Source organism: Neophocaena asiaeorientalis, unplaced genomic scaffold (assembly GCF_003031525.2).
Source record: "Neophocaena asiaeorientalis asiaeorientalis breed wild unplaced genomic scaffold, Neophocaena_asiaeorientalis_V1.1 scaffold315, whole genome shotgun sequence".
Lineage (NCBI taxonomy): Eukaryota > Metazoa > Chordata > Mammalia > Artiodactyla > Phocoenidae > Neophocaena > Neophocaena asiaeorientalis.
The window spans coordinates 1-20,979 of record NW_020172011.1 but is presented as its reverse complement, the minus strand read 5'-3'; the positions used below and the strand labels follow the sequence as shown (position 1 = coordinate 20,979).

Genomic DNA, 20,979 nt, shown 5'->3' with positions numbered 1-20,979 from the left:
ATCTGTCCATTGGTGTAAGTGGGGTGTTAAAGTCCCCCACTATTATTGTGTTACTGTCGATTTCCTATTTTAGAACTGTTAGCCATTGCCTTATGTATTGAGGTGCTCCTATGTTGGATGCATATATATTTATAATTGTTATATCTTCCTCTTCAATTGATCCCTTGCTCATTATGTAGTGTCTTTCCTTATCTCTTGTAACATTCTTTATTTAAAGTGTATTTTATCCAATATGACTATTGCTACTCCAGCTTTCTTTTGATTTCCAATTGCATGGAATATATTTTTCCATCCCCTCACTTTCAGTCTGTGTGTGTGCCTAGGTCTGAAGTGAGTCTCTTATAGACAGCATATACATGGGTCTTGTTTTTGTATCCACTCAGTGAGCCTGTGTCTTTTGGTTGGAGCATTTACTCCATTCACGTTTAAGGTAATTATTGATATGTATGTTCCTATGACCATTTTCTTAATTGTTTTGGGTTTGTTTTTGTAGGCCCTTTTCTTCTCTTGTGTTTCCCACTTAGAGAAGTTCCTTTAGCATTTGTTTTAGAGATGGTTTGGTGGTGTTGAATTCTCTTAGCTTTTGCTTGTCTGTAAAGCTTTTGATTTCTCCATCAAATCTGAATGAGATCCTTGCTGGGTAGAGTAATCTTGGTGGCACGTTCTTCCCTTTCATCACTTTAAGTACATCATGCCACTCCCTTCTGGCTTGTAGAGTTTCTGCTGAGAAATCAGCTGTTAACCTTTTGGGAGTTCCCTTGTATGTTATTTGTCATTTTTCCCTTGCTGCTTTCAATAATTTTTCTTTGTCTTTAATTTTTGCCAATTTGATTACTGTGTGTCTTGGCGTGTTTCTCCTTGGGTTTATCCTGTATGGGACTCGCCGCGCTTCCTGGACTTGGGTGGCTATTTCCTTTCCCATGTTAGGGAAGTCTTCGAGTATAATCTCCTCAAATATTTTCTCTGGTCCTTCCTCTCTCTCTTCTCCTTCTGGGACCGCTATAATGCAAATGTTGTTACATTTAATCTTGTCCCAGAGGTCTCGTAGGCTGTCTTCATTTCTTTTCATTCTTTTTTCTTTATTCTGTTCCACAGCAGTGAATTCCTCCATTGTGTCTTTCAGGTCACTTATCCGTTTTTCTGCCTCAGTTATCCTGCTCTTGATTCCTTCTAGTGTAGTTTTCATTTCAATTATTGTACTGTTCATCTCTGTTTGTTTGTTCTTTAATTCTTCTAGGTCTTTTTAAAACATGTCTTGCATCTTCTCCGTCTTTGCCTCCATTGTTTTTCCGAGGCCCTGAATCATCTTCACTATCATAATTCTGAATTCTTTTTCTGGAAGGTTGCCTATCTCCACTTCATTTAGTTGTTTTTCTGGGGCTTTAGCTTGTTCCTTCATCTGGTACATAGCCCTCTGCTTTTTCATCTTGTCTATCTTTCTGTGAATGTGGTTTCTGTTCCACAGGCTGCAGGATTGTAGTTCTTCTTGCTTCTGCTGTCTGCCCTCTCAAGAATGCAAGAGTTTTCTGTGCATTAATTTTGTATCCTGCTACTTTACCAAATTCATTGATTAGCTCTAGTAGTTTTTGGGTAGCATCTTTAGGATTCTCTGTGTGTAGTATCATGTCATCTGCAAACAGTGACAGCTTTACTTCTTCTTTTCTGGTATGGATTCCTTTTATTTCTTTTTCTTCTCTGATTGCTGTGGCTAAAACTTCCAAAACTATGTTGAAAAAAATGGTGAGAGAGGACCACCTTCTCTTATTCTTGATCTTAGTGGAAATGGTTTCAGTTTTTCACCATTGAGAATGAGGTTGGCTGTGGGTTTGTCATATATGGCCTTTATTATGTTGAGGTAAGTTCCCTCTATGCCTACTTTCTGGAGGGTTTTATCATAAATAGGTGTTGAGTTTGTCAAAAGCTCTTTCTGCATCTATTGAGACGATCATATGGTTTTTCTCCTTCACTTTGTTAATATGGTGTATCACATTGATTGATTTGTATATACTGAGGAATCCTTGCATTCCTGGGATAAAACCCACGTGAGCATATTGTGTGATTCTTTTAATGTGCAGTTGGATTCTGTTTGCTAGTATTTTGTTGAGGATTTTTGCATCTATGTTCATCAGTGATATTGGCCTGTACTTTTCTTTCTTTGTGACATCTTTGTCTGGTTTTGGTATCAGGGTGATGGTGGCCTCGTAGAATGAGTTTGGGAGTGTTCCTCCCTCTGCTATATTGTGGAAGAGTTTGAGAAGGATAGGTATTAGCTCTTCTCTAAGTATTTGATAGAATTTGCCTGTGAAACCATCTGACCCTGGGCTTTTGTTTTTAGGAAGATTTTTAATCACAGTCTCAATTTCAATTCTCATGATTGGTCTGTTTATATGTTCTATTTCTTCCTGGTTCAGCCTTGGAAGGTTGTGCTTCTCTAAGAATTTGTTCATTTCTTTCAGGTTGTCCATTTTTTTGGCATATAGTTGCTTGTAGTAATCTCTCATGATCCTTTGTATTCCTGAAGTGTCAGTTGTTACTTTTCCTTTTTCATTTCTAATTCTATTGATTTGAGTCTTCTCCCTTTTTTTCTTCATGAGTCTGGCTAATGGTTTATCAATTTTGTTTATCTTCTCAAAGAACCAACTTTAAGATTTATTGATCTTTGCTATTGTTTCCTTCATTTCTTTTTCATTTATTTCTGATCTGATATTTATGATTTCTTTCTCTCTGCTAACTTTGTGAGGGGTTTTTGTTGTTGTTCTTCTTCTATCTCTAATTGCTTTAGGTGTAAGGTTAGGTTGTTTATTTGAGATGTTTCTTGTTTCTTGAGGTAGGATTGTACTGCTGTAAACTTACATCTTAGAACTGCTTTTGCTGCATCCCATAGATTTTGGGTCGTCATGTTTTCATTGTCATTTGTTTCTAGGTATTTTTTAATTTCCTCTTGGATTTCTTCAGCGATCTCTTGGTTATTTAGTAGTGTATTGTTTATCCTCCATGTGTTTGTGTTTTTTTACAGATTTTTACCTGTAATTAATATCTAGACTCAGCGTTGTGGTCGGAAAAGTTAGTTGATGCAATTTCAATTACCTTAAATTTACCAAAGCTTGATTTGTGACCCAGGATATGATCTATCATGGAGAGTGTTCCATGAGCACTTCTCTTCAAATATTTTCTCAGTTCCTTTTTTTTTTCTCTTCTTCTCTGGGACCCCTATAATTAGAATGTTGGTGTGTTTAATGTTTGCCCAGTGGTCTCTGAGACTGTCCTCAATTCTTTTTATTCTTTTTTCTTTATTCTGCTCTGTGGTAGTTATTTCTACCCTTTTATCTTCCAGGTTACCTATCTGTTCTTCTGCCCCAGTTATTCTGCTATTGATTCCTTCAAGAGAATTTTTAATTTCATTTATTTTGTTGGTCATCATTGTTTGTTTGCTCTTTAGTTCTTCTAGGTCCTTCTTAAATGTTTCTTCTATTTTCTCCATTCTATTTCCAAGATTTTGGATCATCTTTACACTCATTACTCTGAATTCTTTTTCAGGTAGACTGCCTATTTCTTCTTCATTTGTTTGGTCTGGTCATTTTTACCTTGCTCCTTCATCTGATTTTTGTTTCTCTGTCATCTCATTTTGCTTCACTTACTGTGTTTGGGGTCTCCTTTTCACAGGCTGCAGGTTCGTATTTCCCGTTGTTTTTGGTGTCTGCCCCCAGTGGCTAAGGTTGGTTCAGTGGGTTGTGTAGGTTTCCTGGTGGAGGGGACTGGTGCCTGTGTTTTGGTCAGTGAGGCTGAATCTTGTCTTTCTGGTGGGTAAGACCGTGTCTGGTGGTTTTTTTCGGGTGTCTGTGACCTTATTTTGATTTTAGGCAGCCTCTCTGCTAATGGGTGGGGTTGTGTTCCTGTCTTGCGAGTTGTTTGGCATAGGGTGTCCAGCACTGTAGCTTGCTGGTCATTGAGTGGAGCTGGGTCTTAACATTGAGATGGTGTTCTCTGGGAGAACATTTGCCATTTGTTATTATGTGGAGCTGGGAAGTCTCTGGTGGACCAATGTTGTGAACTCCGTTCTCCCACCTCAGAGGCATAGGACCTGACACCTGGATGGAGCACCAAAACCCTGTGAGCCACAATTTTGGGAAGTCTGAGGTCTTCTGCCAGCTTTCAGTAGGTGTTCTCTAGCAGTTGTTCCACATGTAGTTGTTTTTCTGATGTATTTGTGGGGAAGAAAGTGATCTCCACGTCTTACTCCTCTGCCATCTTGAAGGTCTCAGTCCTGTTGACTTTTTTTTTATTCAAAATATAAAATTTATTCAAAAGCAATAAAATAACAGTTTCTATGAAGTGTGAACTGTATATAATAAGTAAACACATCACAGTACCAAACCTGTTGACTTTTTAATGATGGCCATTCTGACTGGTGTGAGGTGATACCTCACCGTAGTTTTGATTTGCATTTCTCTAATAATTAGCCATATTGAGCATCTTTTCACATGTCTGTTGGCCATTTTTTACATAACTTATGTTAGCAGCCCTAAAGAAAATAGTCTTAGAAGTAGATTTGCTGGGTCAAAGTTTATGTGCATTTTAAATTAGATATATATTTCCAAATCACCATTCAAGGAAGTGTCTCAAATTTGCATTCCCACTGAAAGAATATCAGGGTGCCTCTTAATCCACAACCCCATCAGTATTATCTGCCTTTTTAAGCTTTGCCAGTCTGATGGGTGTTTTTATTTGTATATACTTAATTACTAACAAAGATAATATCTTTATATATTTTTTGGCTATTTGAAGTTTTTAGTGATCCATACCTTTTTCACACTATTCTGTTGGATATTTTTGTGCATTGAAAGTTATTTGTGGATTCAGGTCACTAACTTTGCCTGTCATATGTGTTTCAATATATTTTCCTTGATTGAGATATGACTTTTATTATTTGTTTATATTATTTTTTGTTCCTTTCTGAATATGTTAGAAGTAGGAACTTCTATTGACTTTTTATTTTTTCCTCAGTTCCAGTGTCTCGCCCTATCCTCACCCTCAGGGCCCCCAGGGCCCAGGCTGTGGTGGGGGATGTGGTGGAGCTTCACTGTGAGGCCCAGAGAGGCTCTCCCCCGATCCTGTACCAGTTTTATCACAAGAATGTCACCCTAGAGAGCAGCATGTCCCACTCTGGACAAGGAGTGTCCCTCAACCTCTCACTGACTGCAAATCATTCTGGAACCTACTCCTGTGAGGCCGACAATGGCCTGGGTCCCCAGTGCAGTGAGGCAGTGACACTTTCCATCACAGGTAAGTTTCCTATTCTCAGGCCACAGATGTGGCCAAAAGATTTCCTCCTAGGATACTCTGATAATCCTTGTAATGCCTGACCAGGACAGTGTTTCTCAGGGACAGGTACACAAAACTAGGTGTTCTCCAAACTGTTATTTTCATTAAGTGTTTCTGAAGGCTTGTCATTTGGGTGGGAAAGGAGGCTAAAGAAGACCACCGAATTTAATACTCTTCAGCTAGCATCATCCATCCTGACCCTCAACCCTTGCATTAGCCACAGACATGAGCTTCCCCACCAAGAGAAGTTCCATCCCCTGTGCCACACTTGCACCTCATTAGCCTCAGGAGTCCTGGTCCCCTCAGTTCATCCTCTCTCCCAGGCATCAGCTTCAGGGATCAGGGCAGTTCAAGACCACAAGCCTCTCCATCTGGCTCATGCCTGGGGTCTCCCCCTCAGGGCTGACAGGGAGCAGAAGTGGCCCTGTTGCCACCAGTGTCACCGGGGGGCTGCTCAGCATGATGGGTCTCGCTGCCATAGCACTGTTGTTCTACTGCTGGCTCCCGAGAAAAGCAGGTGAGTAACTCTCTGGTTAACCTTTGCTTGAGTCCCTGTCCTTCCCACCTCCATTCCCTCGGGCCCATGCTGCCTTTGGAACCAACCCCAGGTTCTCAAAACCTCCTTTCTGCACAATTCCACAGCTCCTACCTTCCTCTCTAGATCCTCCAGATTTGTCTTCATCAAATGCAAAGTTTCCAGAACAGCCCTATTGGGTGTAAGATGTCTTCACAAGATGTAGTTTATCTGACATGACAAATTACAGTGTCTTTCCCTCTCTACCTTTACAAGACCCCCAAGGAACGGAAGAGGAGAAGAAAAACTCTGAGAAATAAGAGTGAGAACAGAAACCAAATGTAATTTGATAACGTACTGATTTTGTAAATGTATCGTACTTTCGTAGCCGATCAAGTTTATTTTCCCACATTCAGCTATTGACCATTGTTCTTTACAAACTCGAAGTTAAAAGATTATGGATTGGGGCTTCCCTGGTGGCGCAGTGGTTGAGAGTCCGCCTGCCGATGCAGGGGACACGGGTTCGTGCCCCGGTCCGGGAGGATCCCACATGCCGCGGAGCGGCTGGGCCCGTGAGCCACGACCGCTGGGCCTGCGCGTCTGGAGCCTGTGCTCCGCAATGGGAGAGGCCACAGCAGTGAGAGGCTCACGTACCACAAAAAAAAAAAAAAAAAAAAAAGATTATGGATTGTGAGCTACCCTTTTGTATTATAACTATACCCCTCTGGAGTCCAGGATCAGTAGTTTTTGCCCAATCTGCCACCTCCCTTGGACATAGCAAAGGAGGGTTCACATCTTAGAGACAGTGACTCCTGGAAGGTTCTAGGTGAGCCTCCTATGAGCTGTGCTCCTTGTGAAGTCTTCCTTCTCCTGGACTCAATGTCTCTCTGCTTTCCTTTCCAGGAAGAAAACCTACATTTGATTCCTCCAGGTAAGACCTGCCTATATTGCTGTATGGTTAATGAAATACCCACCAAGTATGAAAATGGAATTAAATCTGGTTACTGCTGAGAGCACGGTCACTGCTTCATGTCACTGAGATGGGTTGTGCCAATTTCATGTTGTCACCTCCCTTGGGATATCTCAATTCCCAGGACCTTCTCACCCATCAGCTTAGCTAAATAGGCCTTTTTCTTGCAGCAAGTGTTAATTGCTTTTTATTTATTAACTTACATCCTTGGTCCAATGTTGCCTTGGTTGTTTGAGTGACACTATGACCACTGAATCCATCCGTTTCCTAAGATGGTCTTAGCTTAATCAGCCTGGAAAGCTCTGCTCATGGCCAACCCAACCTAACCAACATCGTTGTGATGACAGCCAAGAAGATGGAGTCATGCAACTTGGCCACCCCGAGAGACCTCTCTGCTAACAGGAGGTGGTGCCTGTGAAGAAAGGGCTGCCATCTTGGATTCCAAAGGCTGACTTTAGGAGTCACACGACAGCTCACAAACTATCCCTGGGCAAGCTTATGGTAGCAGCATCCAAACCATCCTGAGTTCCTCTGAGCCTTTTTGTTTGTTTGTTTTTTTGGCCATGCTGCACAGTTGCAGGATCTTAGTTCACCCACCAGGGATTGGACCCGAGCCCTTCTTAGTGAAAGCACCAAGTCCTAACCTCTGAACCACCAGGGAATTCCCACTTGAGCCTTTCTAATTATGGATTTCACTCAGATACTGATCTCTCTGGGAGTGTAGACCTTGGAGCCAGGTTTGAATCTTGGCTCTTTCCCTTTCTAGTTACATAGTCTTGAGCAAGTCATTTTACTTCTCAGAACCTCCATTTTTTCCATCTAAAAAATAGAGATAATAATAGAATCAACTTAATATTGTTATAGGCACTAGCACAGTGACATACAGGTGATCATAAAGTCTGGATTAATATTATGATTTATAATATAATAGTCCATAACAATAGACCATTTTTTATATGCTCATCTATGTTTCCAGGTTTGGCAACTATCCTGTGGTAAAGACTCACTAACAGGGACTGATCCTTATAGCTACTTCGTCAGGATTTCTGGGAAACAACAATGCTTCTATCTTACAGGAACCCGTCAGCTTCAGACCCGCAAGAGCCCACCTACCACAATGTACCAAGCTGGATAGAACTGCAACCAGTGTACAGCAATGGTGAGGACAGAGGACCCTCCATTTGGGCAGGGACCCCAGGGTTGGTCCAGGAAGTGGTGGGACAAGAAATGAGGAAGGGACAGTACAGAGGCCTGGAGGGCTCTGCCACCTCCAGAGAACAAACTCTATCTGGGGGAGGAGGAAGTAGCAAGACAAGGGGCAAGAACCTTAGAGTCCTCTCAAACTTCAACTTCTCTCCAAGTAAATCCTAACAGAGGAGACGTGGTGTACTCGGACGTCCGGACCGTGAAGGTGGAGAACAAACAGGCAGGTAAGACCCAAGGACCCTTGATTTTGGTGGTCTATTGCTATGTGTGGCTCAGTCTCCACCCCTTCAGTGGGTCTGGGCCAACCAGACACAGAACTGCCCCTCAGGCTGGGTCACTGGGCTTCTTACTTTGTGCTCACCTACTCTGCTGCGATTAACCCAAGCTCACTGTGCAGAGCTGCTTTCTCCATTCTCCATGGATGGCCTCAGCATCACTTGAGTAACAAAGTCATCACCCTGGGCAGTCAGCCCCTCAGAGCTTCAGTGTCCCATCTGTGGAATGAGACAGGACTGTCTATCATTCCCTACCTACCTGTACCTGTTTTCTACTGCTGCTGTGGCAAATGACATGAGGGCTTAAACGACACAAGTTTATTATCTTACTGTGCTGTAGGTCAGAAATCTAACACAGGTCGCACTGGGCTAAAATCAGTGTCTGCAGAGGTCCTTTCTGGAAGCTCCAGGGGAGAATGCATTCCCTTGCCTTTTCCAGCTTCTAAAGGACACTCTTTTCCTTTCTGGGGCTCATGGTCCCATCCCTCCATCTTCAAAACCAGCAAGTGGCACCTCTCTAACCATTTCTTCCATAGTCAGTGCTCCCTTTGACCACAACTAGAAAAAGTTCTCAGATTTTAAAGTTCTCCTTAAAATTCCACCTGGATAATCTAAAATAATCTCACCATTTGAAGGTCCTTAATCTTAATCACATCTGCAAAATCCCTTTCTCCATCTTAGGTCACATATTCACAGGTTCCAGGTATCAGGACATAGACATTTTTGTGGGAGACATTATTCTGCTTATCACACTCTCTCATAGGGTTATTGTGAGGATCAAACGAGGAAGTAGATGTGGAGATGCTATTACAGCAGCAGAGCTTAAGCAGCTTTTATAATGAGTATATGCAGGTTGTCTGTCTGTGTCAGTAGTCCTCACTCATGGTAGATGGTCAGCCATGAAGAATCCCAGCCTGGTTTTGTCCTGCTCAGAGCAGGAAAGGGAAAGTCTTTGGGGCTATTCTAACTTTGTTCTGTAAAAAGTGCGATGTGATTTTTAGCCATTCTGCTTCCTTCTCTGGTTTTTTGATTCTTCTTGTATAAAATTTAAAGAACTCTATTTTGTTCCATTCTTGGTTCAGTGGCCCACCTCTAAAACATATGAACTCATTCACACTTACAATCTCCTTTGATGTGTATTGTTGTTACCCCATTTCACAGATGAGAAAACAGAGGCAGAGAGACCTTAAATGACCAGCCTGAATCACAGAGCTAACAAATGACAGAAGAGTCTGTCTCTAGAGTCCAAGCCTTAGGCCAAGCTCTGCTTCTCAGGGCAGTTCCAGGGAGCCTTGAGGCTCATTCCAAGCCAAAAAGAGAAAGCCTTGCTTGATGAATGCCATATTTCATTACAGCTTTAAGACAATATAATAATAATAACAAATTCTATTATCATTTCAACATGTATTGAGCAGTTCCTATGTGACTGGTACAGATCTGAGTACTGTAAATAAATACATTAAAAAAAAAATATATATATATATATGCCATAAATATGTACACACACATATATTTAAAGTTTGTTTGTTTATAGCCCTCAGAAGTGTACCTGCACATTGGAACTGCTCAGCACATAACAGATGTTAGAAATCAAACACACACACACACATAACCCTATAGGTAGGTATTATTATTCCCAACATACAGATGAGACACCTGAGGCAGGAGATACTGAGTGACTTGCCCAAGGCCACAGAGGTGGCACGGCTGACCTGGGGCTCAGTCTGGGGTGGTCTGGATCAGAAGTCTGCTCTGAACCACTGCACTGCCTCTGCTCCAGGCCAGGCTGCTTCTCCATAATATACACTATGAATCTATGATCAAAGCATGAACAAGATAAAAAGTAGATTTCTTTCTTTTGAGAGTCCCTGGGGAGCTCAGCATGAGGAACAAAGAGTGGAGTGATGCTGAGGAGAGAGTTGGTCGAAGCTGTGAGGTTGAAGTTCTTAGGAAAGGTTCAGTGCAGCCACATGGAGATGGCTGTGACTGGGCTGATGGCACAGATGCAAGGAGAGAGTTCTGAGTTCACAGATGAATGCTTCCTTTCTTTCCACAGCAGCCTCTGACCCAGAGCTTCTCAAGAACACGGTGAGTCCCGTGACCTGTGTACTCTCCCACCTAGGGCCTGCTGGCCTCTGGCCCTCACCTATGTGCTCCTTCCCCCAGGATTCCTGCGTCATCTATTCCCAGGTGAAGGGGGCTTACACCGCAGCCCCTAAGCCCCAGCTCTTGGCTGCATCCACTCCTCACAGATGAGTCCACGCAGCTCCCGACTGCTGTCTCAGCCTCTGCACTCAAAGCCACCCTTGGGGGAGAAGGGACATCAAAGCGGGAAGATTTAAACCTTGGGTCCTAGACCCAAGGCCACACCCAGCAACCTGTGCATCAAGTGCCCACACCCTAGTGTGAACAGAACACAGGGCCCCACAGGATTCCCACCTATTTCCAAAGTGACAGCCTTGGCCCAGTGGTCTTTTTCTTAATGCCATGTGCTCCCAACCCAGGGCCCATGATGTTGCCTGGCTTCCTTAATGAACTTCAGCTTTGGTCACTATTCCAAGTCCTACTCCCATACACATCCCCACCATTCCTCCATGAGGACTGCCCCTAAAATCTGCCACGGATAACCTGCTTTCAGTGGTGCTTTTCTCAGTTGCAGTCAGTCTGGTAAGGCTACAGTGGGCTCTGCCAAATGGGACAGCACACACCCGTGGAGACATGGACACTGGGCTCGTCATGGACCTCCCCATGATGGGACTGCATTCCACACTCCCCCTGTCTGAAACTCTAAGCTCAGAATCTGACACCAGGATAACTCCTCTCCTGCCCAAGTGCCAATATCTACCTGCCCAAGTAAGTGGATTTCACACCCTAGGTCCTAGATCCTTCCCACCCTGCCAGAAGTAACCCAGGACAGTCAAGGCCAGGAGGACCAGAGATGCAGATAGAATACATATTGAAATATAGGAGGTGCTCTATTACTATTTGATTGATTGAATGAATGAATAAATGAGGAAGATATTATGGGTCATTATGGTGTATTCCTACCCTCAAACTGGCATCTGATCCAGTGTGCTCCCTAGTAAATCCAAGAAGTACTCTTTTCTCTTCCCTGAGTAGGAAATAAACTAAGAGAAGGAGTTTGAGTGAGGAAAGCTATGTTCAGAAAGCAGGAAGCCTTCTCAAACTTTAAAGTGCTTATGTAAGGAGGGTGGGAGGGAGACACAAGAGGGAGGGGATATGAGGATATATGTATACATGTAGCTGATTCACTTTGTTATACGGCAGAAACGAACACAATATTGTAAAGCAATTATACTCCAATGAAGATGTTAAAAAAATAATAAAATAAAATAAAGTGCTTATGGGTCACCTGGAGATCTTGTTAAAAGGCAGACTCTTATTCATTGAGTCTGGGTGGAGGCTAAGATCCTGCATCTATAATAAGCTCCCACGTGATGCTGATGCTACTGATCCTAGGAGCATACTGAGTACCCAGGCCCATGAAGAAGTAGCGTGGGCTCTGGCTGCCCACTGCCCAACTCCATGGGGGCCACTCACGTAGATCACACACTCCCTGCACCATCCTTCCACTAGAACACCATCAGATCCTGCTGCTAAGAGAACTTCTCAGCAACATGCTGGGTTTCATCAGCCTCCCTAGGTCAGTAAAAAGCAGCTGCCATCATCTTCGTTTCCCCACCTCAGGCCTCACACTTTCCCATAGAGGAAATGAATACACTGTGAATAAATATACCTCTTAGCCTTCTCCATTCAAAGTTGATCTATCTCGCCTCTGAGCCATGGGATGTTTTGATCCATTTTTATGATGTCCATCACACCTCATCTTGATCTCCACCCTCCGGTGGATTGTACAGGGGGAATCTTTTCCAAGCCACATTGCCTGGATTAATAAAATCCTTGACGGGGCATTCAGGGCCCTTCTCCACATAGTACCACCTACTTCCCTCTCCAGCTTTTTCCGTGGTCATTGTCCTCCACACCCTACACTCAATCACCAGGTGATCTTCCCCATTTTCTAACGTAGCCACTCTGCACTTCCTCCTCTTAGCCTTTTCCATCATTTGCATATGCTAGAATCCTGCTTATTCATTGAGCCCCAAGTCAAATGTCAGCCCCTATCGGAAATGATCTGTCTTTGGACTCCCATAGCACTTGTATACCGTGAGACATGGAATCACTAATGGCTGATGTTTGGAGGGAACTTAGAGTTTATCTAAGCCACTTCTTTAATTTTGTGGTTGTAAATTGAGAACGAAAGAGGAAGAGCAACTAGCTGAAAATTAAATAACGAGCTAGTGGCAAAGCACATACTAAATTAAACCCAGGACTCCTGGTACTCAGGACAGTGCTCTTTCCTTTACACGGCTCCTCTGCTACAGAGACGTGTGCATTTTTGTGTTTCTCCAACAAGACTGAGAGTTCCTTAAAAGCAAAGCCCAAGCAGCCAGCATGGTACCTGGCATTCAATTGGTGCTCAATGAACTGTTGTCGAATTGGATGTCCATTAAATCCCCCTGATGAATAAACATCACCTCTACAAATTTGTCTATATCATTACCTGCTCTCTCTTAACCCAAAGAAGTGCAACACATGTCCTTCAATCTTAGAGTTTTTAATAATCCCAATAAAATCATTGCTACAAGGTCCACCTGTCAGTTTGAGATGAATGCTGTGTATTGTTCAAAACAAGAACAAGATACTTGCATGAACTGCAGGTATCTAAAACACCACATAAAACCCAATCAGTTGTCCCCACAAAACTTGCTCTCCTTACTGTGTTCTCTTTCTTCCTTCCTTCCTTCTCTCCCCTCCCCCTTCTTCTCCTTCTTCCTCTTTTCTCTCTCTCTCTCTCCCTCCCTCCCTCTCTTTTCCTTCTTCTTCTTCTTTTTCTACTTGAAGATAGCACTCTACCCACTCACCCAAGACAGAAGATGCATAGCCGTCTGTGAGTCTCTACATTGAATTGGTCACCCAAGCCAATCCAGTCAACTTTATTTTCTTTCTTTCTTTCTTTCTTTCTTCCTTTCTTTCTTTCTTTCTTTCTTTCTTTCTTTCTTTCTTTCTTTCTTTCAGCTGTACCACACAGCATGCGGGATCCTAGTTCCCCAACCACCAGGGATCAAACACGGGCCCCCTGCAGTGGAAGCTTGTAGTCCTAACCACTGGACCACCAGGGAATTCCCCGTCAGCTTTATTTTTGAGATATCTCTCAAATCACATCCTCCTTTTAGTTCCTACTGCCACTTCCTTAGTACAGGCCCTTATCACCTACCACCAGCACTACATAATAGCCTCGAAACTGGTTTCCCAACTTCTAGATTCTCTCTTTGCATAACCATCCCCAACAGATTTGCCAGTTAGACCTCCCAACAGAGTTGCTAATATGACCTTTCTAAAAACCAGCTCTATTTATTCCTCTGCTTGAAATCCTTCAATTATCCAGATTTCAGGCTCTATCAGTGGACACAAGGGTCTTCAGGATTTAGTTCCAACTTACATTTTCAGCTCCACCTCCCAATATCCCCTTTAACAGACAAGAACACACACCATGTGCTCCTGTCACACGAACTTCTTTTCATTTGCTATACACACCACCTTCTTTCAAGCAGCCATGGCTTTCTTCCTAGTAACTTTCCCCTTTTTGTTTGGTCAAACTCACTCATCCTGCAACACTTAGTTCAAATGTCAATACTCAGTGAGGCCTCATTTCTCTCTACAGGTTTCTATAACCTTTGGCATCTATGTTTCTTGTAGTCCGTAAAAAAGTGTGTGTGTGTGTGTGTGTGTGTGTGTGTGTGCACGTGTGAGTGCATACACCCACGTGCTTCTCTCCCTGGACTACTTAAAGCCTCTCTAGGGTTGAGTGTTATGGTTAGTTCTATTTTATAACCCTCCCCTCATCCTCGCATCATGCCCCACACACAACACAGGGCCTGGTGAATCACAGATGCTCAATTCATAGTGAATAAATGAATGTGCAACAGTGTTGAATGGACTTTTCCTGTTTCCCTCAGAAAAACGCTTAAGCCCCAAAGCTGAGCTCAACAGTCGATAGTAACTCACATGTTCTGAAGAGGAGCTTCTGGACACATCCCACAGGATTGACTCAGAAGTGGCCACATGACCCTTGGGTATTTCCCTGGTTCCTCACACCTCCTCTATCAGCTGAGATCAGAGTTCATTGAAAGGGGTGATGGAGGAGATCGGTGGTCTGGTGAGGGGCACTGGGTGTTTTACTTTCCCTCCCAACTCCAGCCAGGGGAAGGCAGGACTCCTAGATAATGGCTTAAAGAAGGGAAGACAGCCCCTCATCTCACCACTCAAGGGGAACTGTTGAGCCTCAGGTAGAGAGCAGAGCCCAGTGAGAGAGCTTTTAAGAAATCTTAACACAAGTGCCCTGGGGTTTGGGGGTGTTAGAGAGCACACTATTCCCCACTCCTCTCACGGGAAGGGAGTTCCATTAACACCACACTCCTGGCCTCTAGTGGTCTAGCCCCTCTGTCTTCTTTTCTCATAGCCAAGAGCAGCCCACAGGACCATGTGTTCCCCTCTGTCCTAAGTTTTAAAAGACCTGCCTCTACAGAGGGATACTTACAGTTTCACAACCCCAACCTCAAGGTTTAGCATAGGAGGCTTCAAACCCTGAGAAACAAAAATAGAGAATTCACAGGAGCAAAATGCATAGCAAGAGATGGAGGCTTCTGCTCGAAGCAGGGCAGGCGGCTCTATGCTTTGGTGGTGCTTACCAGGCAGAGATCATATGGGTTTTTTACTGTGTTTTTTTTATGACAGTGTATTGGAGTTGACTTTTGGCTGCTGAACTTGAGACAGAAGCTTTAAGTCTTAGGCTGTGGTGTTTTGTGGCAGGGCACTAGAACTTAGACGAGGTTTTGACCGAAGGCTGTAGGGCTGGGGATACACGCACTGACCATTAAGCAATGGGGAGCAAGTGCACTGGGCTCTTCTGGGTGCAGTGGCCCTGGACACCTCCTACACTATTCCCATGGCTGTGTATTCAGGAAGTTGCTTCTGCCAGTCAAGGGTTCCAGTTCCTTATGGCACTTGGGGGCATGACTTGACAACACCTCCCTCACACACATTCCATGAAACTTCCACCTCCACTCCGGGGCTCCCCTATTGGGCTGAAGTGCAAATGTCCAGGGAAGTTAACTTTGGGATATTGAAGGCAATGGATAAATGTTGCTCCCTTTGTCCTCTCCACAGCCCCCTCCCTAAATGCACCATTCAGAGATGTAAAAGCTTTATTTATATGACCTCTCCGAGGACTCCTTGAGTGACCAGGAAATCAACCTATTGCAAAACTGTGGCCAAGTTGGGTCTACACATTCTTAAATGTGTTCTTCTTTCCCAGCCTCCCTCCTATTCCCTCTCCCTTCTACTTCCCTGGGATTATACTCACCCACAGTATGTTAGCACATGAGCTTCTACTTCAGGCTATCTTCTAGGTGAGAGTCAAGGGCCCCAGCAAAGCCAGCAACTTTGAAAAAGGGACCACTGTCCTTCAACAGATTGGCTTTCTTGAACAGCTGTGGCTGTGACCAAGCTTCAGCCATAAAACAGAACCTTTTCATTCAAGGCCTTTGATATATTGGGAGCCAGGGCAATATTTTCTGCTTTCAATGCAAGGCAGCTGACTTCCATGTGTGTCACAGAGCTTTTCAAGCTGTTAGGTGTTAGGGCCTTGCCAAGGTAGGAAGGGCTGGGTCTGCTGACCCAACCTCAGCTGAACCTTTTAACAAGGACGCCAGAGATATGAGCCTGAGCTGTAGCCCCGTGCTACCTCATAGAGCAAGAGGAGAGACATTTGCCTCCACTACAGAACTGTAACTAACATAAAGACAAGGGGAACACATTCCCTAGGAGGGGGGTTTTTAGGCCTAACTGCAAATCCACAGATGACAACAGCGAGAGCAGCTCAGGACTAAAGGAAAAGATCTGCTCACCGTCTGTGATGGAGGCCACATTACCCAACAAAGCTCATACCCAATGCCGCTCTGAGAAGGTGGTGGTAGCACCAGGCTCAAAAAAAAAAAAGGAAATTTTAAAATTCTTCAGTGGAAAAGAAAGGTACCACTTAGGTGAATTCTACCCCTTTCCCAGTATGGTGAATTCATAGTAGCAAAACAAAACTTAAGATTTCTTCCACTTTAGTTAAAATTACAGACTCTAGACTTTATAACAATTTCATTATGGTAAAAAGATCTTTTCCATTTACCCTCTGTGATTCAGACACCAGTTTCTTTGGCAATGCTAAATGCTGGTCTCCGGGGACATAATTTTGTTAGGATAAATGTTTTAGGACCTTGAGATTGGCTTCTTTTCTAAAGGCAGTAAGTCTAGGGCCCGTGCTATGATACTCTGACATGTCCTATTAACTCTCTGGATTATTTTAAATAGTGTCTTAGTCTGCTCAGGCTGCTATAACAAAAATACCATAGACAGAGTGGCTTAAAAACAACAGAAATTTACTTCTTACAGTTCTGGAAGCTGGGACATCCACAATCAAGGTGCCAGCAAATTTAGTGTCAGGTGAGGGCCTGCTTCCTGGTTCTTAGACATGTCCCCACATGGCAGAAGAGGCAAAGGAGCTCCCTGGGGTCTCTTTTATAAGGGCAAAATCCCCTATGAGGGATTGTGTGTTGGATTTGACATAGATGAAGATGCATTGGAAATATTTAATAGGAGTGTAGAAGAGTTTGTGTTAACAAATGTTGACATGGTTCAGTGTGATGTGTGCTCATTATCTAACAGAATGTCTAAGTCATTTGATACAGTAATTATGAATCCTCCCTTTGGGACCAAAAATAATAAAGGGACAGATATGGCCTTTCTGAAGACTGCTTTGGAAATGGCAAGAACAGCAGTATATTCTTTACACAAATCCTCAACTAGAGAACATATTCAAAAGAAAGCTGCAGAGTGGAAAATCAAGATAGATATTATTGCAGAGCTACGATATGGCCTGCGAGCATCATACAAGTTTCATAAAAGAAAATCAGTGGACATTGAAGTGAACCTAATTCAGTTTTCTTTTCTTTTTAAGCCTCCAAAGACAAAAGCAGCTTAAAATCTAATTAAAATGAATAAAAAGTATGTTTACTAAAAACAAAACAAAACAAAAGCTGCGGCCTCAGCCGTCTTCTGCCCTCATAACCTAATCACCTCCCAAAGACCCTCACCTCCTCATACCATCACACTGGGGATTAGGTTTCAACATATGAATTTGGAGGGGACACAAACATTCAGTATATAGCAAATAGTAAGGTACATCATCTATGAGTTTGCCTTGGGATAATTTGAGCATGAAAAATAATATTACTAGTAATAAATGATAACACATTAAAAGAATTTATGAGATAATTATTCTCAAAGGAAAAAAAAGAGCAGTCAAAATTTCTTATTTACAGAAGACAACAAATAATAAATGTAGAAGGAATGTTGACATTAGGAAATCACCACTTTGCAATCCCATGGTAACAATTGATTCAGGCAAGGATCGCCCATGGATGTTAAAATTACTGGTAAGAGGTTGCTAGGCAACAAGAGATCCACAGGGTGTCAGTGCATCACCACCCACAGTACAAAAGGGGAAATGTACCTTTATAACGGAGAGATCTGGCAGCACTAGTCTTCAGTAAGTGATCAAATGTGGCATCACTAGTAGTGGGGGACACTGACCCTCCGTGATCTTTAATGTGGTGCAGTGGGAAGTCCAGTCTCACCTTCAGAGTGCTCTTATCAAAGAAGCTAACCCAGAACCTACATGAGGAGACAAATTCAGAATGTGGGCCATTCTGAGAGAGATTCCCCAAAACTGCCAATGTCACAAAAGATGAAAACAAAAGGACAGTGTGACAAAGGGAGACTGAAAAGACACACCTAATAGGAACCTTGATTGGATTCTTGATCAAAAAAAAAAAAAAAAAAAAAGCCATAGGAGAAATTAGGGAAAATTTCATATGGACTATATATTATTATAATATTGAATCAATAAGCTGATATTACTATATAAATATTTTTGAAAATACTTTCAGTTGATTCAGTAAATATTTTTTAAATTCTCTGTGTGTATGTGTGTGTGTGTGTGTGTGTGTGAAAGAGAGAGAGAGAGAGAGAGAGAGAAAGAGAACAAATTTGGCAAAAAAATGGTGAATGCAAGGAAGGGCATGGCAGTGTTCATTGTACTATTCTCTTTTCCAACTTTTCTGAGATTTGAAAACTTTTAAAATAAAGCATCAGGTAGGGGAGAAGCACCTCAGACACTTGGCATTGAATTGATAGGTGCCCTGAGATGCTGATAGAACTTCACCCAGCCCTGTGAGCCACCCTCTCCACTACATGTGTCGCGAGAATCCTGCTTGGCTCAGGCACTGAGACACCCTGGCCAAGGACAGAGCCACACAGGACATTGAGGATGATGACTGGGGTTTTTAACTTAAAATATTTTACTTTAATTTCCTTGGGAATTTAATTTTTGAGCTGTCATTCTTCCCTGGGGATTTCCTAATGGAATGGAGTTTGTTCTCAACATCAGAGTATCTTTGTGTTGGCGCGTTATGATTGGAGAAGTAAATGATGTCATCAGACCTCAACGCAGAACCTCTAATAGACGGTTAGGAAATACGGATGAAATAACTAGGGGCGGGTAACAGAACAGAGAGGAAACTCTCAGCTTCAAGTACACTGTGAGCTGGAGTGGACTCTAGTTAGTCCACTGTTCTGACCCATTTCAGAGCTCTCTACAAAACCTGAGCGGCTCAGCTCTGCTCCCAGAAGACTGCACAGAGGAGGAATATTTGGCTTGGGGACGCAGCCTCACACAGATGGGATCAGTAGATATTCTTTCTGCTGCCCACACCCGTGATCGACCACAGGCTTAAGGGATAAGCACAGTGAGCTGCACAAAAATCTAGGGAACATTAGAATTTTCCCTAAACACCTCTTATTCTTCCCCATTTAGTGGACAATGGACAATGTTTGTTCACATCTTCACTGGTGAATCTATTCTATCCAAGTTAGAGACATGGGGATTTGTTCCCTTTCTCCTTCCTCTTTACTCTGGACCAGTATAAGTCTGCAATCTAGATAAGCCTGTCTTCTCTGAAGACTGAAACTTTCCCTCAGGTGGGTTGTCTCAAGTTCCAGCCTGGAGAGGGGTAGTTAGCCAGCCCATTTGGTTCTCACACCCCAGCTTTATTAATAATTACATTAGGATTCTCCAGATAAACAGAACCAAGAGATGACCTATCTATCTATCTATAAGAAAAATTGATTTATTATAAGGAATTGGCTCATGTGATTATGGAGGCTGACAAGTCCCCAGATTTGCATTTGGAAAACTGGGGACCCAGAAGAGCTGATGGTGTAATTCCAGTCCAAATGCCAGCAGGTTAGAGACCTAGGAAGAGCCAAGATTTCAATTTGAGTCCAAGAAAGGAAGAAAACCGATGTCCTTGCTTGAAGCTAGTCAAGCAGGAGAAATTGTCTCTCACTTGGAAGAGGGTCAGCCTTTTGTTTTTTGATCAGGCCTTCAACTGATTGGATGAGGCCCACCTACATTAAAGGAAGGCAATCTGCTTTACTCAGTCTATCAATTCAAATGTTAATCTCATCCAAAAACACCCCCACAGATATACCCAGACTAATGTTTGTACAAATGTCTGGGCACCCTATGGCCCAATCAAGTTGACGTATAAAATCTATCATCACAATCATAAGGTGGTCAACTGGCTCCAATATATCTTTTGGTTTGTTTCTCAGTTGGTTCAGAACTCTGACAGGGAAGAGTGGTGTTATTTGGGGGGTGTCCTCAAAGAGGAGAGGTACCTGTCTGGCCTCCCTCACTTTGGTAGTTAAATGAATGTCAAACCTTTCAAGGGCACACCTGTTTTCTCTTTCTGTTTTGTCCTTTGTTCCTCCTCAAGGTCCGTCTTTCTCTTTGACCTCTGGCTGGCCTGCACAAAATCTCCAGATTTAACTCTTTCGACGTCAACTAGCCAACCTTGCTGTCTTTCCCCTCTTCCAATCTCCTCTGATCAATACAGCCCCCTCATCAGAGACCTAACTCATAAGAAAAGCTACTATTTATTGAAGAATTAATAAATATAAGGCAGCATGCCAGGCATTATGCTAGATATGGAAGCAACCTAGATGTCTATCAACAGATGAATGGAGAAAGAAGATGTGGTACATATACACAATGGAATACTAGTCAGCCATAAAAAAAGAATGAAATAATGCCATTTTACAGCAACATGAATGGACCTAGAGATTGTCATACTAAGTGAAGAAAGTCAGACAAAGACAAATATCATGTGATATCACTTATATGTGGAATCTAAATAGTGATACAAATGAACTTATTTACAAAATAGAAACAGATGCACAGACATAGAAAAGAAACTTATGGTTACCAAAGGGGAAAGGGGGAGAGGGATAAACTAGGAGTTTGTGATTAACATATACATGTAACTATATATAACATAGATGACCAACAAGGACTTATTGTATATCACAGGAAACTATACTCAATACTTTGTAATAAACTATATGGGAAAACAATCTGAAAAAGAATATATATGTATAACTGAGTATATATATTATATAATGTACATATAACTGAATCACTTTGCTGTACACCTGAAACT

At 42.7% G+C, this 20,979-nt stretch overlaps 1 protein-coding gene across 1 annotated transcript in view; it reads left to right on the top strand.

The window, feature by feature from the left end:
* The window catches only part of FCRL5 (Fc receptor like 5), a 41,680-nt gene extending 30,188 nt beyond the window's left edge, over nucleotides 1–11,492 (top strand). The window contains exons 10-16 of the mRNA XM_024750717.1: nucleotides 5,005–5,283; nucleotides 5,723–5,839; nucleotides 6,740–6,767; nucleotides 7,883–7,965; nucleotides 8,168–8,236; nucleotides 10,344–10,375; nucleotides 10,454–11,492. Coding sequence (XP_024606485.1) covers nucleotides 5,005–5,283; nucleotides 5,723–5,839; nucleotides 6,740–6,767; nucleotides 7,883–7,965; nucleotides 8,168–8,236; nucleotides 10,344–10,375; nucleotides 10,454–10,543 — 698 coding nt within the window. The 3' untranslated portion in view covers nucleotides 10,544–11,492. The remainder of the gene's footprint in view (nucleotides 1–5,004; nucleotides 5,284–5,722; nucleotides 5,840–6,739; nucleotides 6,768–7,882; nucleotides 7,966–8,167; nucleotides 8,237–10,343; nucleotides 10,376–10,453) is intronic.
* The last annotated feature ends 9,487 nt before the right edge of the window (nucleotides 11,493–20,979 follow it).